General features: G+C 41.4%; 1 protein-coding gene across 1 annotated transcript; it reads left to right on the top strand.

Annotated features, from left to right (window-relative positions):
• Positions 1 to 386: 386 nt before the first annotated feature.
• On the top strand, positions 387 to 10,292 carry si:dkeyp-110a12.4 (alpha-tectorin). The gene is made up of 9 exons (XM_036150354.1): positions 387 to 592; positions 3,004 to 3,092; positions 3,215 to 3,319; positions 5,684 to 5,844; positions 5,934 to 6,069; positions 7,253 to 7,347; positions 8,691 to 8,859; positions 9,704 to 9,818; positions 9,902 to 10,292. Exons 1-9 carry the CDS (start codon positions 505 to 507, stop codon positions 10,075 to 10,077), a joined length of 1,134 nt encoding a protein of 377 aa, XP_036006247.1. The 5' UTR covers positions 387 to 504; the 3' UTR covers positions 10,078 to 10,292.
• Positions 10,293 to 11,116: the final 824 nt, after the last annotated feature.

The following is an 11,116-nucleotide window of genomic DNA, read 5'->3' as shown; positions in this document are numbered from 1 at the left end:
TCCAACCACACACATGCAAACTGGTCAGTGAATTGCCCTTGACCTGTAATGAGTTCCTTTTGTCCTCACTGACTGGGATTCCCGCACCAGTAAAACGTTTTAAAGTGTCCAGACAAAAGATGGGGAGAACAAATAGAAACCCTTTCTTTTTTCTTTTTCTTTTTTTTTTACATGGTTACCAGATGTATGGTTGCTCCCAGTGGTAAGGGACACTCGTAAGGTGTTTACCAAAGACTACGTCGCTGTAGTAGGCGGTGGCCTCCTTGTTACCTTGGACTCCCCTTGGTCACCCCTATTCACGTGTGGAATCTCATTGTTGTCTGAAGCATCATTCAAACTGCTGTTTTAGGGCCCCAGGGGGGGGTCCCGGTTCATTAGGTGGGGTTTCATGGGTTGGAGAAGGCGAGAGGTGCTACGTCTTCTGGTGACAGAGGGATTTAGGGCGAGGGCCAAACGGCACGGAGTGGCATAGCTGAGGGAAAGCAGTGGGAGAGGACTTGGAAGATGGTGTCTACCAGTGTGGTTTTCACCTGGTTGCTTTTCACCCTGAGGACGGTGATGTCAGCGGTTCATCTGGAGCCCATGGTGGAGGGTGAGTGTACTCTTTACATAAGGCCTAAATGATTAAATACCACGAATTAAGCTGAATGCTGTTTTACTTGCTTCCTATTACGTCGGCTTTCCTGACTTCAAAATGTTTCTTTAAATGCATACTATAGTTTTTTTTAAATATATAAGTATAATTATTTTATCTTGTAGGAGAATGTGGCTCAATCGGAAGAGTTGGAGTCCTGCTATCAGAAAGTTGTTGGTTTGATTCCAGCTTCCTAGCCTGTTACATGACAGCGTACCCCTTGACCAAGCACTTAACCCCAAGTTTGCTTCCGATCTGATGATCGATTTATGAATGTGTGCATATTGGTCTGTGCAGGTGGATGAGTGTGGCTCTCGTGTAAAACGCTTTGAGCGTCCAGTATGAATGCAATAAATCCAGTCCTTTTACCCATGTATAAATAAAGCTTTATCCCAGCTGTTAGGGTTAGGCGCCCATGCATTGCGCTGAGTAACATTTACCTCTGAAGAGTAACAGATATTCATTCTGGCACTAGACATCGGCCAGTATCAGATCCTGTCTGTACAATAACCCTTGGTTTAAAATACCTTTGTTTCACTATGATTTTTAAAGAGAAATGCACATATCTGTCCACTTAACATATTTCATGTCATTTAGATTTTCTTTTGCCACACTTGATGTGTGAGATACAAAATAGTCATTTGTTTAGGAAAATCCTCCTTCCAAAGCAACTTTTCCAAATGTGAATACATATTTCCTGTCCCTCAAACAACTTTTACTGGTGATTGATCAAATTTTTTTGGACCGATTACTTCCGGATCTTTACACATGAGAACCAACTTTAACAGAACCTATCTGACAAATTAAAGTAGGCTCAGCCGCCTCAAAAAGCAACGCGTCATACCTCGAGCTAAATTCAAGACCGGATGGGAAACAGACATCTATCGGTTGGGAAAGGATTACTAAACCATTTCCTAAGGCTTTGGGACTGAGAGCTGTTCTCTAGAAATGGAGAAAAGCAGAAGGCTGACCTAAGTTACTCAAGCAGTCCAAAGATAATTTGTGCAGCTCATAAAATAAGCTAGAATAACACATAAAGCACTGGAGGCCACACTTGTCACAGTTAAAGTCAGTGTTCATGTTTTTACTGCAAAGAGGAGACAGGACAAAAATGACACCCATGGGAAGGAAAGACTGTTGACCAAGCAGAACCCGAAGGCCCGTCTCACAGCATCTGGATGACCAAGACTTTTTGAAAAATACTCACAAAAATACATAAGGATAAGGAACCTTTTGAAGGGTGTGCGTCCCGATCCATCTGCAGTGAAATTAAAGTATTAAAAAAAAAAAACATCCCTTCGGCAATGAATCATCATGGCGGTAATGTGACGATTTGGAGCTGCTTTGTTGACTGAACCATGAATTCTGCTCTCTTGCTGAGGGAATCCTAAATGAAAATTGTCTGGTCATCAGGTCGTTTACATAAGCTCAAACACACTATTATTTATTTATATTATTATTAGTGGAAAATTTTGTTTTGATGCTCCACTAATTTGGAACAAACTCCCAGAGGACTGCAAAACTACGGAAACCCTGAGTTGATTTAAATCAAGGTTAAAACCTATTTGTTTAGAGTTGCCTTTAAACGTTCATGTTGAAGTTTGTAGTCCTACTACTGATCATATCTTAACCTACTGCTACTATTCCACTGCAATGTGCTTTCCTCTGTAATGTTTTCCCTTCGTCTCTGTAAAGTTTTCTTTTTTTCTACTTTTTTATTTATTTATTTTGTTCATGTACAGCACTTTGAATCGTCTTGTTAGTGAAAAGTGCTTTATGAGTAAACATGCCTTGCCTTGCCTATTATGCAGCAGGACAATGATCTACAGCACACCAGCAGGTCTAAAATAAACCTGAAAGCAGGGCTAGTCAAAGTTAGGACTTAAATCTGACTGAAATGCTGTGGCATGATCTTAAACAAGCCATCCATGCTCAAAGATGTCAAATTTAACTGAATTAAAACAAGTTTTCAAAGTAGGATGGAGTAAAATTCCTTCCCAGTGACGTAAAGGACTTATTGCCAGTAGTTGCTTGATGGCACCTGTTGCTGCTACATTATTTACCTGGAGGGGAAATTGCTTCATAGCAAAGGGGCAGGATGGACTGGATAGGGGTTTTGCCTTTAATACATTAGATTATCATTTACAATTTACATTAAGCCATTTTTCTGGTTGTTGTCAAATTTAAAAAAAAATTTGGTCTAAAATGTTTAAGTGGGACAAAATAACTTTCTCTTGACCTCTTGATATATTTTTTAGACAAATCTTTTCATCTGAAATTGCCAAATGTACTCCCTGTTCCTAAAATGATCGTTTTGTGTTACTGCTTGCTCTTTTTGCAAACGTTTTTTCACCATTTCTTCCCCTTAGAGCTCAATGAAACGGTGATTTGCACCAATGCCCACATGGACGTCATCATTCCAAGTGCTTTTTTCCTCAACAAGGTGCCTCCGGTCTACGTAAGCCAAACCGTCTAGTAGTTTCTCTCAAAGTCAGCTCCGCCGTGTGATCGCGACACAACATGACAGGGTGGGCTTTGCTTTAATAACCCAATTCTTGCTTTGCTGCGTTTGTCTGTCAGGTGGAGGATTTGCACCTAAATGATCCAGAATGCCGGGGAGAGGAAATCGGGGACGACTTTGTTTTTAGCATAAGGACAAATCTCTCTGACTGTGGGACCATAATGGTAGGAGATGAAACCTGCTGAAGCCTTTCTTTAAAGGATGTTTCTTTCTTCTATTGGTCAGGAAGAATTTGCAGCACTCAATCATCCAATTAATCAAACATGGCACGTGAGCCAAGACGTTTAGAAGAGCTCCTTACAAATGAGAGGGGCTTTAACTTTAACTGCTATGGAGACAAACTGCACTTGGTATCGGCATAATAGCCAGCGACATAAAGCTGCCACTGTAATAAATTGTCGATTTTACGATGGCTACCTTTGTTGTGAGGCCAGTCAGGGTTGTTTTAGCCGCAACTTGTGGCAACATTTATTAATATTTTGCAAATGTGAAAAGATAAACGGAGGGAGGCACAAACCCTGCAGCACAGACAGACTGTGGAGAAAAGGAACAGGGAGTGGCTCTTTTTTATCAGGAATACATCAGTGGTGGTGTTTCTTTTCTCAATAACAGTTCAGACCCTCATTCAAACCAGCAACGGGCCCGTGAACGCCCATGTAGATTCTCATGGAAACACTGATTATTTATCCAAGCTCTCTGAGCAAGAAGGTGCTAAATCACTGGCCAATTTTGCCCCCTGGTGATTTTAATCCGGTCACTTTTATGAGCTTTGGAGAGCTTTGAATCCCCGCTGCCCCACACACACGCGTTTTTAAACAGATCGGCTTGGAATGTGTGAAGGTTTGTCTTATAAAGCGAGCCAAAGGTTAACCCGGCTTTCGTCGGGGAAGCGGGCCCTGCCAGCACTCCACCTCGGCGTTTTACAAGGTTTCTGTAACAGCAGCTGGTGAGAGCAAGCCTGCGCACAGGATTATACGGCTGCTGCTGCTGCTGCTGAAGAAGAAGACGGCCACTTTCACCTTGACCGAGGAGTTCAGAAACACTGCTGTCTGAAAACACAGGACAGAACTATTGGGCTTACAGGTCACATATTTGGGTGTAACACGACTACGGCCACGCTCGTGTTGTTCTGTGATATTTGGTCGCAGATCCTTTGACTCACTAGGCGATAAGTACCAGAGGGGATCTGATTCCCACTGGGAGAGCTGTCAGGGGTTCTTATCGAGCGCTTGAAGCAATCATTCTGGTGTCCGGCCACAGAAACAACCAGCGTCACCATTCACATGCAAAAGGATGCTAAGGGTTTGAGTTTATAATGAGTAGATCTGACAGAACAGAAAGTCACAACATCTCCTCATTGACTGGGAAATAACATTGCCAATGCACTGCAAAAGCGTGCTGTTATTTTTACTGTATTTTTAAAGCTGTATTTTATTGAGATTTCAAGACATAGACCAACACAAATTAGTGCATAACTGTGAAGGGAAAGAGGCTTTTTATTGTTTCGTTTTTTTACAAACGTACCATGCATCTGAATTTAGTCCCACCCCCTCAGAAAATGCTTTGCTCAACCAACTTGCTGCTGTAAGTCTGTTGGGCATATCTCCATCAGCTTTGCCCATTTTTTCTTCAAGCTCAGCCAGTTTGGGTGGAGATTATCAATTGGATTTAGGTCTGAACTTTGCCCATCCCCATCTAACACACAAACAAGCATAACTTACAGCATTTCCCTGTAGCACTGACCGATGCTGAATGGAGAACTTCAGCCCCAGTCTTAAATCTTTTTGTAGTTTTCTAACAGGCTTTCCTCTCTATTAGTCTCTCTTAACCATCTTGCTGTCAACTCTGACCAACTGCCCTGTCACTGCTGCAGAAAAGTACCTCCATGTCCACGTCCATTAGGTTTGCTGCTGCAGTTTTTAAATGATGGATTGAACAGGGCTCTGTGAGATGTTCAGAGACGAGGACATTGTTTTACAGCCAAACCTTTCATTAAGGTAGTGCATGATTTCATCTCCGACCTGCCTGCTGTGTTGCCTAGTCTTTATGATGCTGTTTGTTCACTAATGTTGACACGACTTAAATTACACACAGGCGGACTCTCTTCACTACTGACGTGACTCACGAAGACGGGTTTGTTGGCAGGTTTTGTTTAGGAGTGTCAAAGTAAAGCAGGATTGAGTACAAATACACCACAAGCGTTTTAGATATTTTTGAAAATCAGAAAACCGTGTGTACTTTTCTTTCCACTTCACAGTTATGCACTAGTTTGTGTTGGTCTAACACGTAAAATCCCCTTAAAACACATGGAAATGTGTGGCTTTAATGTAACAAAACATGTGAAAAAATTCAAAATGGATGAATACTTTTGCAAGTCACTGTGTTTTGTGGTCCCAGCTAACAGGGCTTTACACATGGAATATTATGGGATACCTGCTCTCCTCAGCATGCCCTTGACTTTAAACGTGATGAGAACGTCTCTCAGCTGATCACAGCCCTGATGTTTGGGTTTCTGGATCTCTCTTTAGGTCTCTGATGAGACGCACATCATGTTCATCAACACCATACACAATAACTATTCAGATATCATCACAAGAAACTACATTAACATCACGTTCGTGTGCCGCTACCCCATAAACTACATGGTCCAACAACCCAGCAGTGAAAATGGGATTCGAGTGGATGTCAGGTAGGTGATCATCTTTATTTAAATTTTTTTTCTGATTTAACAATAAAATATGAATTAATGTCAAATGAGTGTTTGTCTTGACTCCTCAGAAGCATCACTCTGAACACTGAGGATGGGAATTTCTCCGTGTCCATGCTGCTGTACAAAGATGGGGCCTTTCAGGACAGATGGACAACTGTCCCGTCCCTAACGCTAGATGAAAACGTCTATGTGAAAGTTTTCATGGTACCTGTGCACCACTGATAAAGATTGGCAAAAGTGTATAAAAGTACATTTTTATTTCAGGTTCCTGATAGTGAAAACTTTAGAAATAACAAATATGCCCTTTAAGCACATTTATTGACTGGGCCACTAACTTCAGTTTAATGAAATATTTGTTTTCAACAAAATCACAGATGACACAATAATTGGTACCTTTAATAACCCCTTGAAGAATAGATCTAATGACAGGCTTTTTAAAATTGATTTATACATAATCTTTTTAAGTTCATCCGACTTATAAAATCTCCTAAAGTCTCCTGTTAGAGACATGCTGCAAGGAGATGCATCTTGTGGTGACCAAGTCTCCATAATAATCTTTAGATGCTATCTACATGTCACATGGTTGTTTTTCAGGGACGGCAGAAAAAGAGATGTTTTCTGTCCTACTGTCAAAAATGTAGACGTGGACTTTGCTAAAGTCTGCTGGGAATTTAACTGAAACCATGTGCTATGGGCAGAGGAGACTAAGATTTAGCTTTTTGGCAACAAACAGCCCTTTGTTTGGTATGAAGCAAATGATGAAAGCGCCTCTTCCCCGCTCTTAAGTATGGTGGAAGTTTTGTGACGCTGTGGGCCCGTTTCTCCTCCAATGGCCCCAGTAACATATCACAGGACATTATTTCAGCAAGAAAGTGATCCAAAATATGTGATCCAATCTGTCATGGCCATCCCTGACCTCAGACCTAAATCCTGTAGAAAAGCTGTGAGTTTGGACGAAGAGCAGAGAGCATAAGAGGGGAGCCATATTCCATCTCTATTGGTGGATGTACTGCGAGAACCAAGAATTATGGCACTATTTGAGAGATGGAAATGTGTCGATTGATGGTTTGTTTAAGGACACCCATTCCCGATAAGTATTTCAAGTACTCTTAGTATTGACAGCTATTTTTGGATCAGTTTAACCCTGCCTAGTTGCCCAACGTTAAGCAATATGCCCCGTGGGTGGCTGTTCCAAGTCATCCTGGAAATCTAACCCTCCAGCCGTGGCCAGACGGTCATGTGAGAGCCCCGGCACATCTTCTCCAGCTTGCCAGCACCCGCTTTGGAGCAGCTGTTGTTTACTTGCTATGAGTCAGCGTTTCAGCACACATCGTAAAAACAGCTTTTGGATTGCGTACAGAATGACTTGATTGTCTCCTCTCCAAAGATACCGGCTCACCTGAAGCTGCGTCTGGAGAGATGCTGGGCCACGCCCACCAGGGACCCGTACGGCAACGTTCAGTATACCTTCATCAGGGACAGGTCGGTTGCTATGATAACCCAAATACCTTCTTAACACGCTCCTCTTGACTGGCTGTCCCGCAGCGGCACACGTTTGAGCTAGTCACAGTCCTTTTTATTTACGCCAGCTTGTGGTGCGCTCTATTTCAGTGTTATTGCTCCACATTCGAAACGAGCTCTAAGTCCTCTTACAGGAGGGCTGTTGAAATGTGAAATAAGAGATTTTGTTGCCTAGAGAGCTGGCCAGACAACAACTCTCAGGGCCAGGTCATGTGACTCCAGTCTGAGAGGCCGAACGCCTTTCAGTCCGACAGCTGTGCATGCCCTTGACAACCGGGCAGCGTTTGCTGCTGCTAGCGACAGCGGGGCTGCGAAAAATGCACAGTGATTTCACAACGCCAGAGAAAGCAGGAACACACGGGGCGACAACATCCAGTGCCGCTAGAACCTTTAGAAATTCTTCACATGAGCTTAAAGAGATATGGTTCTGATTTTTTTTCTTTGAGGCGAGGTTCTGGTAAATGGTGATAGCAGTTACATCTTACCTGCAGTAGATAACTGGCTTCATTTACTCTAAGTCCAGATTAGTTAGACCTGGGAGGCTGAAATTAAAGATTAGTCAGAGAAACACAAGGCCAAGCAACTTTAAGCTCCAACACGCCATAGAGCTTTACGTGAATGCCAGCTTCTGAACCTTAATACCGTCATCTCATTTTCAGTGGGTTGTTTCTCACTCGGAAGCTGATAATTATTTCCCTGGGTAGGAGGCCTCTACAGCTGTTTCTCTTCAGCTTACACCTACTGAGAAGAGAATGATAAAAAGCAGAGTAAACGTCTCTTAAAAAAGTCCAGCTGTGTAAAAACGCAATTAAAAAAAGAAATCATTCACGTAAACCGCTGTACTGTTTTTGCTCACTGGTTAACTTATGTACCAGACAGTTCCTGTGTCTGGAAAAGCTTAAAATGTTCCATCCTCAGTATGTGTTTCACACAAGAAGATCATTGGTGATGCACCACCTCCATTTCTCTTCCACAGAATCAAAAACCATTATATAAATAACCTCAAAATGCAAATGTGATGAGTTTACAACTTCATAAAATAATGTTCATACAAACCGCTGCAATGTTTTTTTTGATTGGATAGTCATTGGCTTCAGCCTCAGGGACAAGCTATACTGGATTTCTACAGAATAAAGACACCAAAAGGGTTAACTACTGCTGGAAAGATACTACATGCCTGTAATGCTTTAAAAGAACTGCATAATAAATTAGGAACCATCAAGTTGTAGATCAAGATTTCGTTCCTAAATGGACAGCTCACTACTGAGTTGTTTTTGTTTTATATTTTTTCCCCATCTACCTAGTTGTCCAGTGTTGGCAAACCAACAGACTCTCAGCGTCCTGAAGAACGGCGAAGGTCCAGAGGCCATGTTCGGGATACAAATGTTTAAGTTTGTTGGCAGCTCTTACGCTTACGTGTTCCTGCACTGCAACGTCCAGATCTGCCACAGCGGCCTGAGTGTATGTAAGCCTGTGAGTGAGTCCACACACACACACACACACACACACACACACACACACACACACACACACACACACACAGCTCAAAGTGGCAGCCAGAGGCCAGTTCAGACAAGTCGTCTGCTGGAAGTAATTCAGACTCACGCAGCTTTTTACTGATATAAATTGATGCTTCAGCGGTCCTCATTTCGAATTCACTGAGTTGTAACTGAGTCTAGGAGCCTTTTTGTCCTCACTGTTTGACATTACATCTAAACTTTTCCTGTTTTAGGTCAGTTAAGATTACCAAATTTTTCTCTATCCACTAAATGCCAGAACCATGAGACACTGTTGGTACAGGACTTGTTTCCCTGCAGGTAACGGGATTGATACGATGATATTTTGTACCAAATCGCAAAGGATCTCTAGGAAACAAAACCCCCTCTTGAATAGTTTTACGGCTGGATGTTTCCATGTTGTGTTGCTATTGACACACCGGTGTTAAAATGGATGAATGTGGTACTTTAACGGAAATTGCACCCAATTCTCCTCCTCATATCTAGCCTTATTTCCTTTTACTTTTCCATGACATCATGCAATGAAGTATTGTATTTGATATTCTTGCAAAGCCATGACATCAATATTATCTGCTCTTTCTTGAATCGTTTAAAGCTTTAGTAATCTTGGTGTGTATAAACTTTTTTTATTTGAATTAAGTGTTTAAAAAAAGATCTACTCTCACTATTCTGGCATTATAAAAGTAATAGAAAAGTTTCAATCTGATTTACTGACAGGCAGAGAAAAGGTTGTCTTTTTAACGCTGTGTTTGTCTGGTTTCAAAATGTTGTTGTTTTTTCCTCACATATGTGTGACACAGAACTGTACCACTGAAGATGGACTGATGAGGATACGGAGAGACATCCCACTGTCCCACACGGTGTCCTATGGGCCAATCAGAAGACTGCTTACTGCCAGCGAAAACCCCAGTCTAAGTACGCGACTTTACAATCTCTTTTTAAAAAGTTTATAATAGTTCATATAGGAGATAATTTAATTGTGGACTTTTCTCTGGTAGACCCTAGCGGTCTCCCTCCAGTGGAGACTCTTGTGCTCGGAGCTTTGCTGATCGTCTTGCTGCTCATCACTGGGGTGTTTGGGAGGCTGTGGCTTCGCTCCAGACGTTTCTACCCGGCACAGGAGGCCCAGCTCACCCTTTCTAATATTCACCACATCTCAGAGGTGGCTTCGTGAAGTCAGACCTTTTTACAACATACAAATGGACATAGAGAAACTCACATAAAACAGGTGTGATTATAACTATGAACTTTATGGGTGTTTTGTGTTTGTATATTGTCTATTGTTATTTTAAAGAAATGGCTCTAAGTCATCTACTGTCTCATTTTTAAGAGCTCTTACAGAGTGTGATGTAGTAACTTTAATAATAAAAAAAATTAATGTGTGGTTTATTTTGTAATTCAGAGATATAGATACTGGGCAACAAATATATCACTGTTTTGTTTGTCATAAAACTGCCTGAAGTCACATCACAGTTAATTCAGATATGTTGTAAAACTGCACTCAGGGTATTTCCCTGGGCTGTCTATTTCAGTTCTCCAGCTCTGTGTCCAGTGTGTGGCAAGCCAATTTATTATATTGTTATTATTAGACAGGGCGGTCAAAATCCAAATCCAAATTTCCCTTTCTTTCAAACAAATGTCAGAATTTTTTGGGGGTTTTTTTGGTCTAGGATTCGATGTTTCCAGTACACAATCTTCAATGCATTTGTAAAGCTCGAATGGGAGAATTTTAAATGTGTTCTTTTTGATATTGCTACAAGCTCAAAGGAGTAAAAAACAGACTATGTCGACTTGATGGACATGATTGAATGACCATGATTACAGATTTGTTAGTAACGTTTACTACAATTCAGTTTAGTGGTTATTAAACTCAAACACAATTTTATATGTTGCATTAAACAATAATAATAATAATAATTATTATTATTATTTTTATTATTAATTTAATCAGTAACGCAATTTTCACTCCAATGAATCTCAGGGTGCTACAATTAAAACACAAGAATAAACAACACAGGAGTAAAATTAGCTATTAAAAGCTTTGCTAAACAGAAATGTCTTAAGTCCAACTTTAAAAAAGTCCAGACTCTGCACTTCTCTCAGCTCTGGAGGGAGGCTATTCTGGAGTTGGGTGCAGCTGAGTAAATGGCTCTGTCCCCCACGGTTTGATGCCTAGTAAAGGACACAGAACAAGGAGGAGTCTGGACTTACAT

The sequence above is a fragment of the Fundulus heteroclitus genome, chromosome 19 (assembly GCF_011125445.2).
Source record: "Fundulus heteroclitus isolate FHET01 chromosome 19, MU-UCD_Fhet_4.1, whole genome shotgun sequence".
NCBI lineage: Eukaryota > Metazoa > Chordata > Actinopteri > Cyprinodontiformes > Fundulidae > Fundulus > Fundulus heteroclitus.
Note: the sequence above shows the minus strand (reverse complement) of the source record. Positions and strands in the feature narration are given on the sequence as shown.